The 21,245-nt window shown below is 47.0% G+C and overlaps 1 protein-coding gene across 1 annotated transcript in view; it reads left to right on the forward strand.

Annotated features, from left to right (window-relative positions):
• The window catches only part of BRINP1 (BMP/retinoic acid inducible neural specific 1), a 291,456-nt gene extending 270,886 nt beyond the window's left edge, over nucleotides 1-20,570 (forward strand). Inside the window, exons 7-8 of the mRNA XM_040322746.1 lie at nucleotides 11,096-11,318; nucleotides 19,277-20,570. Of these exons, the coding sequence (XP_040178680.1) occupies nucleotides 11,096-11,318; nucleotides 19,277-20,417 (1,364 nt within the window). The 3' untranslated portion in view covers nucleotides 20,418-20,570. The remainder of the gene's footprint in view (nucleotides 1-11,095; nucleotides 11,319-19,276) is intronic.
• The last annotated feature ends 675 nt before the right edge of the window (nucleotides 20,571-21,245 follow it).

Below are 21,245 nucleotides of genomic sequence, written 5' to 3' on the forward strand. Positions count from 1 at the left end.
CACACTGGCAGCAATTGATGGGGCACAGTAGCGCCAATTGATAGGCACAGTGGCAGCAATTGATGGGGCACAGTAGTGGCAGTTGATGTGCAATTTGCGGCAATTGATGGGCACACTGGCAGCAATTGATGGGGCACAGTAGCGCTGATTGATAGGCACAGTGGCAGCAATTAATTGGGCACAGTAGCGGCAATTGATGGGGTGCAGTGGCAGCAATTGATGGGCACAGTGGCGGCAATTGATGGGGCACAGTAGTGGCAGTTGATGTGCAATTAGCGGCAATTGATGGGCACACTGGCAGCAATTGATGGGGCACAGTAGCGCCGATTGATAGGCACAGTGGCAGCAACTAATTGGGCACAGTAGCGGCAATTGATGGGCACAGTGGCGGCAATTGATGGGCACAGTGGCTGCGTTTGATGGCACAGTGGCTGCGTTTGATGGCACAGTGGCTGCAATTTATGGGGTGCAGTGGCAGCAATTGATGGGCACAGTGGCAGCAATTGATGGGGCACAGTAGTGGCAGTTGATGTGCATTTAGTGGCAATTTATGGGCACACTGGCAGCAATTGATGGGGCACAGTAGCGCCAATTGATAGGCACAGTGGCAGCAATTAATTGGGCACAGTAGCGGCAATTGATGGGGTGCAGTGGCAGCAATTGATGGGCACAGTGGCGGCAATTGATGGGCACAGTGGCTGCGTTTGATGGCACAGTGGCTGCGTTTGATGGCACATTGGCTGCAATTTATGGGGCATAGTAGCAGCAATTAATTGGGCACACTAGCAGCAATTGATGGGGTGCAGTGGCAGCAGTTGATGGGCAATTAGCTGCAATTGATGGGCACACTGGCAGCAATTGATAGGCACACTGGCAGCACTTGATGGGGCACAGTAGCAGCAATTAATTGGGCACAGTAGCGCCAATTGATAGGCACAGTTGCAGCAATTAATTGGGCACAGTAGCGGAAATTGATGGGGTGCAGTGGCAGCAATTGATGGGCACAGTGGCGGCAATTGATGGGCACAGTGGCTGTGTTTGATGGCACAGTGGCTGCAATTCATGGGGCACAGTAGCAGCAATTAATTGGGCACAGTAGCAGCAGTTGATGGGCAATTAGCGGCAATTGATGGGCACACTGGCAGCAATTGATAGGCACACTGGCAGCACTTGATAGGGCAGAGTAGCAGCAATTAATTGGGCACAGTAGCGGCAATTAATTGGGCACAGTGGCTGCGTTTGATGGCGGCAATTTATGGGCACAGTGGCTGCGCTTTATGGGCACAGTGGCAGCGATTGATGTTTTTTTTTTTTTTCAGTTTGTTTGCGCCCCCCCCCAAAAAAAATTTGAGCACCAGCCGCCGCTGCTGAAGATCCTCTGTGTCCCTCAGTGACCCTACAGCCACCCATCCCCCGGTCCGATTTGTTTCTCTCAGATACAGACTCCCGTTAGACTTTCTCCGCATTAAATATTAATCAGTCCGAACCTCGTCTCCCCTGAATGCCCCTCGTACTCAAACTTGCTTGAAATTGATTTAAAGGATCACTTAGCATTATTGATTATTGGTTAAACGTGACAGGCAATGATAATTCCATTTATTCAGGATTGGTTTCCCTTTTCAGCCGGTCAATAAAAAGATTAAATATCCTTTTTTACAAAGCAAGGTTCTCTTGGAGATGAGATGAAAGATTTACGCTTTGAAGTCTTCTTTCATTAGAGGAGACTCGGAAAAGAATTGATTCCTTTATCTTACAAAGTGGAACTGGTTTTTCTGCTTCTCTTAAAGGAACTCGGCTTGGTTGAAAAATGGTCTACCAGTTCTATGGATTTCTATTGGATGGTTGCTTGCCAAAGACCCTTATAACCACTTCAAGACCCCCAACGCACATTTACGTTACGGGTTTGAAGTGGTTGAATCTATCAGCCATAACCCCAGCATTTATTTTTTGTATCCTCTTTCTGATTAAAGTGATCCAAGCATCTGATTAGCTGCTGGATGGCTTTTAGAAGCAGAGGGAGAGGTTGCCTCGCCCCTCCTTCTGCCACACCGCAATGTTTCTTGGACTTACCGTTCTCACCAGGTACAGCAACACAAAACTTCCCACCAGCAACAAGACAGACCCCTTGCAACAGTAGACCCCCCCAAAGCAACAATAAATCCTCAATGAGCAACAAAAGCCCCCCCCTTCCACTGGCAAGACTAGATCCCCATCTAGCAACAATAGGCCCCCAACAACAATACAACCACAATCCCAGCAACAATAGACACCCCAAAGAAACAAAAGACTCCCATACCAGCAACAATCGATTCCCTAACAAGCGAACATAGATTACCCACTAACAGTAAAAGACCCCTCAATAGCAGAAATAGACCTTCCAACAGTAAAATTTGATTTCCCACCAATAACAATAAATAGCAAAAAAAGACTCCCCACCAGCAACAGTAGAAACTAGGGTTGTCCCGATACCACTTTTTTAGGACTGAGTACAAGTACCGATACTTTTTTTTATGTACTCGCCGATACCGAATACCGATACTTTTTTTAAATGTGTCCCCAAATGCAGCCATGTCCCCCCACATATGCAGCCATGTCCCCCCCATATGCAGCCATGTCCCCCACATATGCAGCCATGTCCCCCACATATTCCAGCCATGTCCCCCACATATTGCAGCCATGTCCCCCACATATTCCAGCCATGTCCCCCACATATTCCAGCCATGTCCCCCACATATTCCAGCCATGTCCCCCACATAATGCAGCCATGTCCCCCACATATTACAGCCATGTCCCCCACATATTGCAGCCATGTCCCCCACATATTACAGCCATGTCCCCCACATATTACAGCCATGTCCCCCACATATTACAGCCATGTCCCCCACATAATGCAGCCATGTCCCCCACATATTACAGCCATGTCCCCCACATATTACAGCCATGTCCCCCACATATTACAGCCATGTCCCCCACATATTACAGCCATGTCCCCCACATAATGCATCCATGTCCCCCACATAATGCAGCCATGTCCTACATACCTTGATGATGCCGCACGTGCCGCCGTTAATCAGCGTGCGGGGAACATTACAGCTTTCGTTTGAATAGCTGTATCCCCGCCGCGTATAGACACTCCCCCTTGCTCGGGATTGGACAGGTCATCCGTCCAATCCCGCGCAAGGGGGAGTGTCTATACGCGGCGGGGATACAGCTATTCAAACGAAAGCTGTAATGTTCCCCGCACGCTGATTAACGGCGGCAGCTTTGCGGTGACGGGTTTGCGGCGGCATCGGCGGGCTGGGACAAGTATTCTATTTCAGTATCGGGGGTATTTGCGGGACTACGAGTACTCCCGCAAATACTCGGTATCGGTCCCGATACCGATACTGGTATCGGTATCGGGACAACTCTAGTAGAAACCCTCGGCAACAGTAGATACTCCACAGCAACAATGGACCCCCCCATGAGCAACACAAGCCCCTCCACAACTAGCAACAATAGACCTATCTCTTGCAACAATAGCCCCCCCCCCCAGGAAGACTACAACCCCCATCCCAGCAACAATAGGCCCACCAGCAACAACAAACGCCCCAAAGAATCAATAGACCCCCAACAATCAACAATAGTGACCCCCTTCAACAGTAGCTCCTCCACAGAAACAATAGGGCTCCCCCCGGTATCAATAAACCCTCCAGCAAGCCCAAGCACCCCCCTGCGAAAAACTACATTCAGTACTGGTGGTGCCAGGACTGCGTACCACCATGTTTCCCCTGGAAAAAAAAGCCCTGACCACCCAATACCATTGTGGTGATAACAGTAATATAAAAAAAATACAAATTCTAAAAATAATTTTTACCACGCACGGTTGCGCAAAGGGACGTCCCTGCACTAGGGTGACCACATTTCCAAACTGCCATTCAGGGACAGGGCGGGGGGAAAATATAGCCTCAGGGTTGATGGGGAATTTGGCGGCTGAATGTGCCACTTGCCATCAAATGCAGTGCCACTTGCCACCCATAGCCTGCCACCAGATGCAGTGCTGCTACCACTCCCTCTGCATGAGCCACGTGCGTAGAAGGAAAGGAGTGGCGTCGCTATCTGGAGAGTGAAGATCACACCAGTCCCTGCTGCTTGCCGCTGGGCGCCAGAGAAGGAGGAAGTGCCGAGGTGGGTGGGGACAGCAGTGCTGCACTAGGTACAGGCCTCGCTCCCGGTCTCACTGTCTGAGAGTAAATTGTCACTGGTTACAAGACGCCAGGCAGCGCCAACCCTGGCAACTAGTTCTGGAAATGTAGTTACTAGTTAGTAGGGGTTAACTGTGACCTTGATTTCATTCCGGGACACTGTATTGTCCCAGAATGAAGGTCCCGGGACCAAGGACAGACATGTCATTTGCGGGACAGTCCCGGGTAATCCGGGACACGTGGGCACCCTAACCTGTACATCCTTTGAATTTGCAGTGGGTGCGTAGACTCGATGTCCACTGGGTGCCCGTGATCGTCTCACAGAGTGGCAGGACGGGGAGATGCCTATGAAAACAAGGCATTTCCCTATTCTGCCTAGTGACAGGACAGTGATCTACTGCTCCCTGTCATCGGGAGCAGTGATCAGTGTCGTGTCACTCGTAGCCCATCCCCCCAAACAGTTAGAATCACTCCCTAGGACACACTTAACCCCTTCATCACCCCCCTAGTGGTTAACCCCTTCCCTGACAGTGTCATTTACACAGTGATCAGTGCATTTTTATAGCACTGTTCGCTGTATAAATGACAATGGTCCTAAAATAGGGTCAAAAGTGTCCGATGTGTTCGCCATATTGTCGCAGTCGCGATAAAAATCACAGTTCGCCACCATACTAGTAAAAAAAATGAAAAATAATAACAATTCCATAAAACTATCCCCTATTTGGTAGACGCTATAACTTCTGCTCAAACCAATCAATAAACGCTTATTGCGATTTTTTTTTTTTACCAAAAATATGTAGAAGAATACGTATCGGTCTAAACTGAGGAAAACATTTTTTTTATATATTTTTAGGGGATATTTATTATAGCAAAAAGTTAAAAATATAACTTTTTAAAAAAAAATTACGCTCTATTTTAGCGCAAAAAAAAAAATGCAGAGGTGATCAAATACCACCAAAAGAAAGCTCTATTTGTGGGGGGAAAAAAGGTCGCCAATTTTGTTTGGGAGCCGCGTCGCACGACCGCGCAATTGTCAGTTAAAGCGACGCAGTGCCGAATCACAAAAAATGTCCTGGTCTTTGGGCAGCCAAATCCTCCTGGGCTGAAGGTGGTTAACCACTTCCCGCCCTGTCAATAGTATATTGACGTCCGGGAAGTGGTTGGGTTATCCTGACTGGACCTCTATTGACGTCCAGCAGCAGCACGGCGATCGGTGATGCGGGGTGTCAGTCTGACACCCTGCATCTCCGATCTCGGTAAAGATCAGGCTCTTTACCACGTGATCAGCCGTGTCCAATCATGGCTGATCACGATGTAAACAGGAAGAGCCGTTGATCGGCTCTTCCCCACTCGCGTCTGATAGACGCGAGTAGAGGAGAGCCGATCGGTGGCTCTCCTGACAGGGGGGTTTACGCTGATTGTTTATCAGCGCAGTCCCCCTCGGATGCCCACACTGGACCACCATGAAAGCCGCCAGGACCACCAGGGAAGGGGGCAACAATAAAAAAAATAAAAAAAAATAACAATAGCTGCCAATCAGTGCCCACAAATGGGCACTGACTGGCGACATGGGCACTGACTGGCACAATATGGGATAAACAAGTGATGCCCAGCAATGCCATCAGTGCCACCCCTCAGTGCCCATCCATGCCCAGTGCCCACCTATCAGTGCCCATCTGTGCCACCCATAAGTATCCATCAGTGCCACCTATAAGTGCCACCTATGAGTGCCCATCAGTACCACCTATGAGTGCCCATCAGTGCCGCCAATTGAGTGCCCATCAGTGCCACCTATGAGTGCCCATCAGTGCCGCATACCAGCGCCGCCTATCAGTGCCCATCAGTGCCGCCTATTAGTGCCCATCAGTGTCACCTCATCGGTGCCCATCATTGCCACCTCATCTGTGCCTGTAATTAAAGAAGAAAACGTACTTATTTACAAAAAAAATAACAGAAAAAAATTAGTTGTTGCGCAAAAAATAATAGTTAAAAACAAACAAAACAAAAAACAAAAGCAAAAAACCTGGCAGCAGATCTGACCCCGGTACTCCTCCATCCAAAACTTAAAAAAAAATTACCTTGACATGCACTTTAACAAATGTTGACTCTGAATGTAAAACGAAATTAAAGGTTGCCTCTGCATTAAAAGGATTCGGCGTTCAAAAAGCTGGCGGTGATGTCGGCGAACATAACGCGATCTGCTCCTTTATTTCGGGATAATTACTTTGGAATGAGTCGCGTTACGAAGACTTTTTTTTTTTTTGTGAAGTTATTAACTGGCACAGCGGTAAACAAACAATACGGCGACTTTCTTTGAATTTCTCATTTCCATGTGTTTTCCTATTGAACCTATTACTGTGCGCGGCTGGAGGAATATGAGCAGTAAAGTCTCGCCAATGACGGAGATGCCTGGGAATGCGCTGGTTTTCCGAGGCCTGATTAAAATAGCTAAGGTGACGCTAAGGTGAGCGTTAAGCTGGCCATACGCTAGTCGATTTTTGAAAGAACGCTCGTCCAAAAATGAATGTGAATTTATTTGTACATGCGATGGAGTGACAAACACCGTTCAAAACTTGGTTTGCTTTTCACATTTGATTTTGGAAGGAAAGGACTTTCCCTGAAGGAAAAATGACATTCGCTGTTAGAAAAATGTGCACTCAAGAAAAGTTTGCCTTTCCCCTCGCTTTTACATTTTCTCATTGAATCGAATGTCTATTTGACCCCACCAACCATCTGGCGATTTGGGATTGTGGCCAGAATCTTTCTTCTGTGGACAATCTGGGAAGGGAAGGGCATCTTCTGTTGACCATCTGGGAGTGTTGGATCTCCTGGGGAACAGAGGAGTTCAACACTCCCTGAAGTTTCAGCTTCTGAAGAGGGGAGGTAAATATTCACTGTCTTCTGTGGACCATCTGGGAAAGGGAAGGGCATCTTATGTGGACCATCTGGGAAAGGAAGGGCATCTTATGTGGACCATCTGGGAAAGGCAAGGGCATCTTCTGTGGACCATCTGGGAAAGGGAAGGGCATCTTCTGTGGACCATCTGGGAAAGGGAAGGGCATCTTCTGTGGACCATCTGGGAAGGGCATCTTCTGTGGATCATCTGGGAAGGGAAGGGCATCTTCTGTGGACCATCTGGGAAGGGAACGGGTTGCCTTTCCCCTCGCTGTTAAATTTTCTCATTGAATCGAATGTCTATTTGACCCCACCAACCACTGAGGCCCCCATTCACATCTGGCGATTTGGGATTGTGGGCAGAATCTTTCTTCTGTGGACCATCTGGGAAGGGAAGGGCATCTTATGTGGACCATCTGGGAAGGGAAGGGCATCTTCTGTAGACCATCTGGGAAGGAAAGGGCATCTTCTGTTGACCATCTGGGAGTGTTGGATCTCCTGGGGAACAGAGGAGTTCAACACTCCCAGAAGTTTCAGCTTCTGAAGAGGGGAGGTAAATATGCACGGTCTTCTGTGGACCATCTGGGAAGGAAAGGGCATCTTATGTGGACCATCTGGGAAAGGGAAGGGCATCTTCTGTGGACCATCTGGGAAAGGGAAGGGCATCTTCTGTGGACCATCTGGGAAAGAAAGGGCATCTTCTGTTGACCATCTGGGAGTGTTGGATCTCCTGGGGAACAGAGGAGTTCAACACTTCTCATAAGTTTCAGCTTCTGAAAAGGGGAGGTAAATATTCACAGTCTTCTGTGGACCATCTGGGAAAGGGAAGGGCATCTTCTGTGGACCATCTGGGAAGGGAAGGGCATCTTCTGTGGACCATCTGGGAAGGAAATGGCATCTTCTGTGGACCATCTGGGAAGGAAAGGGCATCTTATGTGGACCATCTGGGAAGGAAAGGGCATCTTCTGTGGACCATCTGGGAAAGGGAAGGGCATCTTCTGTGGACCATCTGGGAAATTGAAGGGCATCTTCTGTGGACCATCTGGGAAAGGGAAGGGCATCTTCTGTGGACCATCTGGGAAGGAAAGGGCATCTTATGTGGACCATCTGGGAAAGGGAAGGGCATCTTCTGTGGACCATCTGGGAAGGGAAGGGCATTTTCTGTGGACCATCTGGGAAGGGAGGGGCATCTTCTGTGGACCTTCTGGGAAGGGAAGGGCATTTTCTGTTGGCCATATGGGAGTGTTGGATCACCTGGGGAAGAGTTGAACGAGTTCAACACTTCCCAGAAGTTTCAGCTTCTGAAGAGGGGAGGTAAATATTCTCTGTGGACCATCTGGGAAATTGAAGGGCATCTTCTGTGGACCATCTGGGAAAGGGAAGGGCATCTTCTGTGGACCATCTGGGAAGGAAAGGGCATCTTATGTGGACCATCTGGGAAAGGGAATGGCATCTTCTGTGGACCATCTGGGAAGGGAAGGGCATCTTCTGTGGACCATCTGGGAAGGAAATGGCATCTTCTGTGGACCATCTGGGAAGGAAAGGGCATCTTCTGTGGACCATCTGGGAAAGGGAAAGGCATCTTCTGTGGACCATCTGGGAAATTGAAGGGCATCTTCTGTGGACCATCTGGGAAAGGGAAGGGCATCTTCTGTGGACCATCTGGGAAGGAAAGGGCATCTTATGTGGACCATCTGGGAAAGGGAAGGGCATCTTCTGTGGACCATCTGGGAAGGGAAGGGCATTTTCTGTGGACAATCTGGGAAGGGAGGGGCATCTTCTGTGGACCTTCTGGGAAGGGAAGGGCATTTTCTGTTGGCCATATGGGAGTGTTGGATCACCTGGGGAAGAGTTGAACGAGTTCAACACTTCCCAGAAGTTTCAGCTTCTGAAGAGGGGAGGTAAATATTCTCTGTGGACCATCTGGGAAATTGAAGGGCATCTTCTGTGGACCATCTGGGAAAGGGAAGGGCATCTTCTGTGGACCATCTGGGAAGGAAAGGGCATCTTATGTGGACCATCTGGGAAAGGGAAGGGCATCTTCTGTGGACCATCTGGGAAGGGAAGGGCATTTTCTGTGGACCATCTGGGAAACGGAAGGGCATCTTCTGTGGACCATCTGGGAAGGGCATCTTCTGTTGACCATCTTGGAGTAAATATTCACTGTCTTCTGTGGACCATCTGGGAAGGGAAGGGGATTTTCTTTGAACCATCTGAAAGTGTTGGCCATCTGGAAGTGTTGGTCTCTTGGGGAACAGAGGAGCTCAACACTTGCAGAAGTGTCAGCTCCTAAAGAGGGGAGGTAAATATTCACTTTCTTCTGTGGACCACCTGGAAAGGGAAGGGCATCTTCTGAGGACCATCTGGGAAGGGCATCTTCTATTGACCATCTGGGAGTAAATATTCACCGTCTTCTGTGGACCATCTGGGAAGGGAAGGGGATTTTCTTTGAACCATCTGGAAGTGTTGCTCTCCTGGGTAACACAGTAGATCAACACTCCCAGAAGTGTCAGCTCCTGAAGTGGTGAGGTAAATATTCACTTCCTTCAATGGATCATCTGGGATGGGAAGGGAATCTTCTGTGGACCATTTGGGATGGGAAGGGCATCTTCTGTTGGCCATCTGAAAGTGTTGATCTCCTGGCTAACACAGTAGATCAACACTCCCAGAAGTTTTAGCTCCTGAAGAGAGGAGGTAAATATTCACTTTCTTATGTGGACCATCTGTGAAGGGAAGGGTATCTTCTGTTGGCCATCTGGGAGTGTTGATCTCTTGGGGAACCTCTAGAGCAGGGATAAGCAATTAGCGGACCTCCAGATGTTGCCAAACTACAAGTCCCATGAGGCATAGCGAGACTCTGACAGCATCAAGCATGACACCCAGAGGCAGAGGCATGATGGGACTTGTAGTTTGGCAACAGCTGGAGGTCCGCTAATTGCTTATCCCCGCTCTAGAGGAGCTCAACACTTCCAGAAGGGTCAGCTCCTGAAGAGGTAAATATTCACTTTCTTCTATAGACCATCTGGGAAGGGCATCTTCTTTGGACCATCTGGGATGGGAAAGGCATCTTCTGTGGACCATCTGAGAAGGCTAGGGCATCTTCTGTGGACCATCTGGGAGTGTTGAACTCCTGGGGAACACAGGAGCTAAGCACTCCTAGATGCTCCCAGAAGTTCCTGAGGAAGTCGTTCTGTGGACCAGGGTAGGGCGCCTGCTGCAAGCACTGCCCTGATGCAGGGGAAGACTTCTTCAGGAGATAAGTATTCACTTTCTCCTTCTTAAGGGAACTTTTTTATTCAGGGCTCTGACAAAGTCGCTTTGAAGTCTATGTCCGGCCAAAACTTTTTATGATTGTTTTGGATAGAGCAGAGAAGAGTTAAAACATCCATCCCATTTTTATTGCTGCAATAGGCATAATTTTAAATCGTTTTTTTTTTTTTTTGGACTGAGTACACTGTTAATAAAACATGACTTCTTTATATTGCTATTAGTCTAAAAGCAATTCAACTTGTAAATGTCTCATATCTACATTATAGAGAATACAACCTCCTGAGCCATCCCAAGCAGTACTGGGACAAGGTCATCCAGCGCCCAGGGCAAAGATACCAAACTGCTCCCCCCCACTCCCTCCCTTAGGGTTAGGGTCAGGGAGCCCCCATCCCTGCAATAAACCATTGCGCCCAGGGCAGTTTCCCCTTCTCCCCACCCCTTGCCCTGGCCCTGATTTCAAAGTCCAAACTATTATAGTCCAATATATGCTGTCGTGTGGCTCACATCACTCATCCCAGGTGGCCAATGGCATGATCTTGTGCATTCAAGGAAATGGCACTGATGCCCGCCAGTTTCCTGGCCTGTGGGTCTGCGGTGTGTTTGCATATGCAATACAATCTACTGGAGAGCTTTTGGGTTTAATACCGCTTAAAAAATGTATTTTTGCTAGTAATGTTGGAGTTTCTCCTTAATCAATTTTAAGGAGTGTTATCAATACTGATTTCATTTTTTATTTTCCTCTGCAGATGAATTTAAATCTTTCATGAGGCGCCTACCCAGCAGCCACTTCCTGAGCATCGGAGCCATTCACCAGCACTGGGGGAACGATTGGGAACTGCAAAGTCGTTACAAACTGCTACAGAATTCTCTAGACGTCCAACGGCAAAAGATGCAGCACACGGCGAGGAAGCTGTTCAGCCTGAGCCTGCGCTGCAAACACAATCCCAACCACCAGTTACCCAGAGAAAGGTGAGCCGGCTTCCTGTTTATTAAAAAAAAATTTAAATTGTTCCTTTCACAAGCTAAAGCCCCCCCATTCTGTAGCCTTCTGTTGTTGGACAGCCTGCAGCCCTCTTTTGTCATCAACCCAATTTCATTGCAGGTACTATAAATAATGGATTCCAAGGGAAAGCAACATGCCATCATTGAGTTGTTGATGAAAGATGGGTAATGGCTGACTGACATTCACAGAAGGCCTATGAAATTTTTATGGAGATGACACCATTGAGAAGAACAATGTCTTGTTATTGGAAACGCCAGTCAATGGTGTCATCTTTTGTAAACATTCTGTAGCCTTCTGTAGATGCTGGACAGCCTGCACCCCTGCTTCATCAACAACTCAATGACAGCATTTTGCTTCTTCTTTTTCATTGTAGGTAGGTAAATAATGGATTTCAAGCAGAAGCAAGGTGCCCTCATTGAGTTCTTGACGAAGGAGGGGTGTCATGGATATATGCAATAGTCTGGCAGCTTACCCGTTTCCATCTGTCCATTAAGAGGCCTGACTCTGCTCTGGTTACCTTCTTATTTCCTCTCCTTCCTGTATGGCCCCACCCAGGCCATCCCAGGAAGTCTATATTACCATTGCACTACAGGCCTGCAGTGCTGTTCAACAGTGTTGTTTTCTCAAGTTCCTGTCTGCAGTGTGCTACGATTATCTTCCTGTGTACTGTTTTTGGCTCGTCCCTGACTTCTCCTGTTTGCCTGTGCCCTTGACCTTTTGCCTGTCCCTCGGTTACCCTAGTCTGCCTGTTGCCCTGACCTCGGCTTACCCATCACTACCGTTTGTCCTGCCTGCTGCTTCCTCTCTCTCTGCGGAGCGTGACCTAGGGGATTCCAGGGGTCGCGACCTGGATCCAGCTGCGGCGAAGGCAACCCCTAACCACTAGAGGCTCTGGTGAACACAATGCTGGGTCTTGGACTCCGCGCCCTGGGCGATCTTGGGTTTGCTTCCTCTCTGATCGCAGCAGTCGGCTATAGGGTACACTACCCTGTGGTGCATCCCTGACCCCCACGGGGTGCACTTGTCACCTGGCCACAGGTGACCTGACAAGGGGTGCAGGCTGTCCGACATCTACACAAGGTTTACAGAGATGACACCATTGACAAGAGTCACCAATGACAAGACATTTCACTTCTCAATAGTGTCATCACCATAAACATTCTGCAGCCTTTTGTTGTTGGACAGCCTGCATCCCTTCTTCGTCCTTTCAGGTAAATAATGGATTCCAAGCAGGAGCAATGTGCCATCATTGAGTTGTTGATGAAGGAGGGGTGCAGTCTGTCCGACATCCACTGAAGGCTATAGAATGTTTACGGACATGACACATTCTGCAACCTTCTGTAGCAGTAGCAGTACCTGCCTGTAGTAGTTTCTCCTGCTTGGAATCCATTATTTACCTGCATTGAAAAGATAAGGCAATGTGCTGTCATTGAGTTGTTGACGAAGGAGGGGTGCAGGCTGTCCAAACAACCACAGAAGGCTAGAGAATGTTTATAGAGATGACACCATTGAGAAGAGCAATGTCTTGTCATTGGTAGCTGTTGTCAGTGGTTAACTAATCCTTCAGCAACAACTAATTGACAGCAGGTTTCTGTCAGAAGCAATGTGTTGTCATTGAGTTGTTGATGAAGGAGGGGTGCAGGCTGTCCAACATCCACAGAAGGTTTACAGAGATGACACAATTGAGAAGAGTCGCCAATGACAAGTCATTGCTCTTCTCAATGGAATCATCTCCGTAAACATTCTGTAGCTTTCTTTGCATGTCAGACAGACTACACCCTCCTTCATCAAATACTCAATGATGGCACATTACTTCTGCTTGGAATCCATTATTTACCTGCAATGAAAAAGAAGAAGTAACATGCCGTCATTGAGTTGTTGATGAAGGAGGGCTGCCGGTTGTTTGACATCTACAGAAGGTTTATGGAGGTGACACCATTGACAAAAGTTACCAATGACAGGACATTGCTCTTCTCAATGGTGTCATCTCCATAAACATTCCATAGCCATCTGTGGATGTCGGTCAGCTTGCACCCCTCCTTCGTTAACAACTCAATGACAGCACATTGCTTCTTATTTTTCATTGCAGGTAAAAAATGGATCCCAAGCTGAAGCAACATGCTGTCATTGAGTTGTTGAGGAAATAGGGTGCTAGCTGTCCAACAACCACAGAAGGCTACTGAATGTTTACGGAGATTACACCATTAACCAGAGTCACCAATGGCAAAACATTGCTCTTCTTAATGGTGTCATCTCCATAAACAATGTCTTGCCATTGGTGACTCTGGTTAATGGTGTAATCTCCATAAACGTTCTGTAGCCTTCTTTGGATGTCAGACAGCCTACACCCCTCCATCAACAACTCAATGTCGGCATGTTGCTTCTGCTTGGAATCCATTACAGTGGAACCTCGGTTTAAGAGTAACTTGGTTTGAGAGCATTTTGATTTGCAAGCAACTTTTTTTTTTTAATTCTGACTCGGTTTGCCAGTGTTGACTCGCAAGACAAGCAGAATTTAAGCTAAATAGGCCTGCATTCCCTTATTTGGCCTGAGGTAAGGGGGAGCAGAAGCCGAGCAGAGCCGACAATAGGCCTGCAGTATCTCATTTGGCCTGAGGTACAGGGGCGCAGGAGCCGAGAAAAGCCGAACATTGGCCTGCAGTACCCCATTTGGCCTGAGGTACGGGGGCGCAGGAAACAAGCTGGAGCGTCCTGGAGCCTTTTCGGACATTTTTGGAGCTCTCTGGCGCCCCCCACCTCTGGCCGCATTCGGTATTGCATCCCATTGAAGTGAATGCGGAACAAATTATTTTCGTTTCCATTGACTTCAGTGGGAAAACTTGCTTTGATATGCAAGTACTTTGGATTACGAGCATTCTCCTGGAACGGATTATGCTCATAATCCGAGGTTCAACTGTATTTACCTGCAATGAAGAAGAAGAAGTTACTATAGAGCAGCTATTCTCAACCAGAATTCCTCCAAAGGTTGCTAGGGGGTTCCCTGACCCGTGGCTCATTGACCTCCCATCTAAAGATGCCTGCAGTGTTTTGGGTCCAAACCCACGTGGCAGAGCCTGTGGCATGATACCAAAGATCTTTTTGGCTGGCTGCAAGGGTGGCATTCTGACCACCAATGAAACGGGAGCATTCCTCATTGTAAGGTGCCCTAATTCTATTGACCCCCCTAATAAATTAGATTTAGCAGGGGTTCCCCAACATTATTTCAAGGGTTCCTTTTGGGTTAAAAAAAAGATTGAGAAAGGCTGCTATAGAGGAAGAGTTCCTCTACCAACATGTGAAATCTGAGCGACTTGTGTAAGTTAATAAAAAATAAATAATAACTTTTGATTCGAATCCAACGAGCCCTCTGGTGAGCTCCTAACATTCCATACTAGAACCGATATTCTTGTTTTTTGTGAAACAAATGACATTTTTTTTCCCCAATTTTTTTTATTAGAAATTTTTTGAAGTGTAAGTAACAAATATAACAAGTACAACATAAAGCGGATACAGAGGAAGGAAACGCTCTCTCTTGGGAGATATAACAGTCAAGCAAACAATATCATAAACCAGAATTAAAAAAAACTTCGATCTTCATTTGTTGTAGAGGTTGGTAAATATAGCAGATTGAATGAGAGATCGTACCCGAGATCTTCGAATGTTATGTTCTAAGGAGAGCGAATGGAAAAGAGAAGAGCGACAAGAAGATAAAATTGAAAGAAGTCATTTGAAATAGACTCGTAAAGAGAAGGAACATAGAAAGAATGAGAGAAAAAACAAAACAAAACAAACAAACAAACAAAAAAAACGGAAAGGAACATAAAAAGGACGAGAGAAATATATATATTTTTTACATATTTTTTACATACTGCGACCAGAGCAATACAGTGTTACCAGACTGAAGATTTCACTGCTATAAGCAAACATTTTTACTGAATGAAAGTGTGTATTGTTGTGATTAGCTGTGATTGGTCACAGCTAATCGCATGGTACAGATGCACTGTGAATGACCCTGTCTGTACCATGTGATCACTGTAACCAATCATACCTAGCAACACAATTGTACACAATGAATGACATGAAAGGAAGCCGTTCATGGTTTACAACTGTCAAGTGATCTGCTGTGATTGGTCACAGCTAATCGCATGGTACAGATGCACTGTGATTGGCCCTGTCTGTACCATGTAATTACTGTGACCAATCACACCTATGAACACAATTGTACACAATGCATGACATGAAAGGAAGCCATTTGTTTACAACTGTCATGTGATCTATAATTTTTACTGAATGAAAGTGTGTATTGTTGTGATTAGCTGTGATTGGCCACAGCTAATCGCATTGTACAGATGCACTGTGATTTGCCCTGTCTGTACCATGTGATTACTGTGACCAATCACACCTATCAACACAATTGTACACAATGCATGACATGAAAAGAAGCCTTTTGTTTACAACTGTCATGTGATCTTATGTGATTGGCCACAGCTAATCACATGGTACAGATGCACTGTGATTGGCCCTGTCTGTCCAATGTGATCAATAAGACCAATCACACCTAGAAACACAATTGTAGACAATGCATGACATGAAACAAAGCCATTCATTGTTTACAAGCATAGCCCTCCAAGGCACGTTCTGGGGAGGACGTCATGCGACGTCCACCCGGAACAACAGGGTTCCCGCCCAGGCCAATGTATAATGACTGAAAGTAGTTCATAATCTTGGGACCATCCATTCATTTAATAATCCACCCGGGACCCATCCCTGGCATTCTGTACATTTTGGCCAGATTCACGTACCTCGGCGCATAGTTATGCCGGCGTAGCGTATTGAATATACGCTACACCGACGTAGCGCAGAGTGGCGAGCACAGTATTCACAAAGCACTTGCTCCCAACGTTGCGCCGGCGTAATGTAAATTCGCTGGCGTAAGCCGGCCTAATTCAAAGTAGGTGGAAGTGGGCGTGATCCATTTAAATGAAGCGTGAACCCATGCAAATGATGGGCCGAACGAACGGCGCATGCGCTGTCCCGTGGAAGCATCCCAGTGCGCAAGCTCAGAATCACGTCGGAAATACTCCCTAAGATACGTCGAATCACTGCCTACGACGTGAACGTAACCTACGCCCAGCCCTATTCACGTACTACTACGTAAACTACGTAAAATACGACGGCTGGTCCATACTTTTACATGACTTACCCCTGCTTTATGAGGCTTAACTTTACGCCGGACGTACGACTTACGTAAACCGCGTATATGAATGTGCCGGGCGCAAGTACATTTGTGAATCGGCGTATCTCCCTCATTTGCATATTTGAATCGTAAATCAATGGAATCGCCCCTTGCGGCTAGCGTAAATATGCGCCTAGGATACGACGGCATAGGAAAGTTACATCGGTCGTAGGAAGCCTATTTTCAGGCGTATGTAGTTCTGTGGGTGCGGCGCACAAATACCACGGCGCACATTGACACTTACGTGGCGTATCTCGAGATACGTCGGCGTAAGTGCTACGTGAATCCGGGCCTTTATGTATACATAAACACTCACACACAAACGACCGTTTGTGGACAGGTGACCATGACGTAAATATCTACTTTGGAAAAAATGGCAAAAAATAATTTAGCACCTGGAAAAAAAAGGTCTTTTCCCCCCTTAGGCTTCAATTCACTATGATAAGATTTAGCATGGAGGAATGAACGTTCTGACATGCTGAGCCAGAAAAAAAAACACACATTTAAAAATCTGACATAATTACACATAATGAACTGTACAACGCAAACTGTTCCGAAAATCGACCTGTCACTGATTCGCACACGTACTGTATACAGGAGCTGCATAGAAGAATATTTTGTATCTTATTAAATCTAGGAGGAAAACGTATTGAAATAATAACCGGGGACACATTTCGGTGCGTGCACCTAATACGGTTCTCATTGTCACCCATGCCAGCCTTCTCTGTGCCAGTTCTAAAGTCACCTTCTGTCACTCAGCCAGTCTGAACCCTTCTATTAGCAAGTTTCTGACCGCTGCAATCAACATCGTCATTATCAGAAGCAGTGCGACCACATTACCATCATTCGGAATCTTTCTAAATGTCGATGGTTTGTTCCCTAGGGAAGCATGTATAAGAAGCACAATGTTAACCTGCTGACTGTATATACTGCACCTAACCTACAGGCAGCGCTGTATCCTGGCCTAGACCTACAATGCCCAGGCCTAGGGCAGCCCTTTGCAGGGGGGCAGCAAGAAAAGAGTCCCCGCTGGCTTGTGCTACACTGTTGGCGTAGCTCAGGGCTGTCTTAATGAGAGGGCACACCTGGGCACTGCCCAGGTGCCCCAGCTGCATGGGGGGCCCCTGCCCTTGCCCCAAAGCAGCTGGTCCTTGAGCTCAGAACGCGGTCACCAAGAGGTACCCACTCCCAGGAAAAAGAAAAAAAACAAAAAAACACACCAAATATGTTAGGGGCTGAGGGAAGAGGGGGAAAGATGAGCGGTTAACAACAAAACCTGGGGAATGCCCAGGGAAAAACCAAGCCTCCTTACCGACCAGCCTGCAGAACAACCAAATTAACCTGTCTAACAGTATGCGTTAAAAACAGGGGTTTTGTACGCACGCATTTGCAAACGCCAAGGCTCCCTGTAATCTGAGGTCCTAACACTAAACAATGAGCGTCCCCACAGTGGAGGCACATGCATTCTAAAGGATAGATGGGGGCAGGTGGCCTGAAGGGGAGCCACCCCCCCCCCATCATTGGTATCAGTGGAAGGAATAGTGCCCCATGTATGATGTCAGTGGGAGGAATAGTACCCCATAATTATCTGTGGGAGGAATAGTGTCCCATCATTGGTATAAGTGGGAGGAATAGTGTCCCATCATTGGTATTAATCTGAGGAATAGTGTCCCATCATTGGTACCAGTGGGAGGAATAGTGCCCCCATCACTGGTATTAATCTGAGGAATAGTGCCCCCATCATTGGTATTAATCTGAGGAATAGTGCCCCCATCGCTGGTATTAATATGAGGAATAGTGCCCCCATCACTGGTATTAATCTGAGGAATAGTGTCCCATCATTGGTATCAGTGGGAGGAATAGTGCCCCCATCATTGGTATTAATCTGAGGAATAGTGTCCCATCATTGGTATCATTGGGGGGAATAGTGCCCCATCATTGGTATCAGTGGGAGGAATAGTGCCCCATGTATGATGTCAGTGGGAGGAATAGTACCCCATAATTATCTGTGGGAGGAATAGTGTCCCATCATTGATATCAGTGGGAGGAATAGTGTCCCATCATTGGTATCAGTGGAATAGTGTCCCATCATTGATATTAATTTGAGGAATAGTGCCCATCATTGGTATCAGTGGAATAGTGTCCCATCATTGGTATCAGTGGAATAGTGTCCCATCATTGGTATTAATCTGAGGAATAATGTCCCATCATTGGTATCAGTGGAATAGTGCCCAATCTTTGGTATCAGTGGGAGGAATTATGCTCGTCTTTGGTGTCAGTGGAATAGTGCCCAATCTTTGGTGTCAGTGGGGGAATAGTGCCCTAGGGGCCGGATAAAGGCAAGCAAAGGGCTACATCTGGCCCACACGCTTCAGTTTGGGGACCACTGCTATACAGTTTCTTGCCATCACTTGATTAATGAACTTTCTGTCGCATTAATCTGGTCCACAAAACCCAGCCCTAAAATTTCCGTTCATCGACTTCACGCTCTTTAAAGAATCATTTCTTATTGCTTGCTCTAAACTCCATACCGGTATGTTTGTCGAAAAGGTTATTTAAGCTTCGCCATTTTATTCGGAGTCTTTGACGCATTCAAGCATAATATTTGCACACGTTCAATCTGTTGAAATTTTATGTTTAAACATTTCCGAGAGGCTCAGTAATGTACACTTAATTCTTTCATTTCAGAACGATTCAACAGTGGCTGGCTCGAGTGCAATCGCTTCTTTACTGCAACGAGAACGGATTCTGGGGCACGTTTCTGGAGAGCCAACGGAATTGCGTGTGCCACGGGGGCAGCATGCTTTGTCAACGACCAATCCCCTGCATAATAGGAGGAAACCAAAGCTGCGCAATGTGCAGCATGGCCAACATCTCGCTCTGCGGCTCCTGCAACAAAGGATACAAATTATACCGCGGCCGTTGCGAGGCGCAGAACGTGGATTCCGAACGCAGCGAGCAGTTCATGAGCCTGGAGACCGAGCTGGACTTCCAGGATCAGGAGCTCCGCTACCTCTTGCAAAAAATGGACTCCCGTCTCCACGTGCACACCACGTTCATTAGCAACGAAATCCGCTTAGACACCTACTTCGACCCGCGTTGGAGGAAAAGAATGTCGCTCACCCTAAAAAGTAACAAAAATCGGGTGGAATTCATCCACATGGTGATCGGGATGTCCATGCGCATTTGCCAGGCTCGGAACACGACCTTGGATCCCAGCTTCTTTGTGTACGTCAACCCGTTTAGTGGGAGCCACTCGGAAGGGTGGAGCATGCCGTTTGGCGAACACGGTTACCCAAGATGGGAGAAGACACGGCTTCAAAACAGCCAGTGTTATAACTGGACTCTCCTACTGGGCAACCGCTGGAAGACATTTTTCGAAACTGTGCACATTTACCTACGCAGCCGTTCGCGTCTACCTTCTCTCCTGCGCAACGACACAGGCCAAGGTCCGGTTGACCTGTCGGATCCTACAAAACGGCAGTTCTACGTGAAAATATCGGAAATCCAGTTGTACGGGTATAGCTTGCGGTTCAACCCGGATCTCCTACGCAGCGCCGTCCAGCAAGTCAACCAGTCCTACTCCCAAGTGGGGCAGTTTTATTCCTCGTCGTCGGTCATGCTGCTCATGTTGGACATCCGGGAGCGCATCAACCGCCTAGCTCCGCCGACGGCTCCGGGAAAGCCGCAGCTAGACCTCTTCTCCTGTATGCTGAAGCACCGATTGAAGTTGACCAATAGCGAAATCATACGCGTCAACCATGCCCTAGACTTGTACAATACTGAGATACTCAAGCAACCTGATCACATGACAGTGAAACTTTGTTAACCTTTCCCCCATGCCTTCCTCGGAGTAAGATGGTGGAAAAATTCAGAGCTTGGAGCTCTGAGGGATTTAGGTGGACTTTAATTACTTTAGAAATCTACCTTATGACCTGATTATGATTATGCTGCAAAGTATAAAATGGAGTATATTTACATACTTCCTTTTATGTATTTTTTTATTATTTTGGGGGCGGGGTGGGAGGAGGAGGAGGGGTCAGTAGTCATAGACACCAGTCAGGGTATTTGGAATATAAAACCCTTCAAACATAAAAATTTTAGGTGCTATAAATAGCAGGACCTCCTTAAAAATATATTGACTGGGTTCCTGGGTTCCCCCCCGACCCCCCGTAAAATGCCTACAGGTCAGTCCTATTATATTGCTTCTCATTTACATTAAGATATGCAGCTCCCTTGTTTATTGAGTGTTATGGTCTTTTAACTGAAAAGTTAACAGTTTTAAGTGTTATATGTACAGTTAAATGTGAACTATGCCAGAAAAAAATACATTACACATACAGTATTTGTCATCAAAAAATAGCCTAAAACTGCTGCTTCTCTCTTTATTTATTTTATTAGGATTATTTTTTTTATGGCTGGGCATATTTGAAGCCCAACTGAACTCTTATGATCACAGTCTTTTGCTGAGTGGAAGCAGCAGCCTCTCTGCAGTGGTCTGACATAACTCCTCCCCCCCCCCCCCCCCCCCCCCTGTGAGTCACACACTATATTGTCAAAAGTATTGGGACACCTTTACACGCACATGAAGTTTAATGGCATCCCAGTCTTAGTCTGTAGGGTTCAATATTGAGTTGGCCCTGCCCTTTCCAACTCT

This window comes from Rana temporaria, chromosome 9, assembly GCF_905171775.1.
Source record: "Rana temporaria chromosome 9, aRanTem1.1, whole genome shotgun sequence".
NCBI classification, from domain to species: Eukaryota; Metazoa; Chordata; class Amphibia; order Anura; family Ranidae; genus Rana; species Rana temporaria.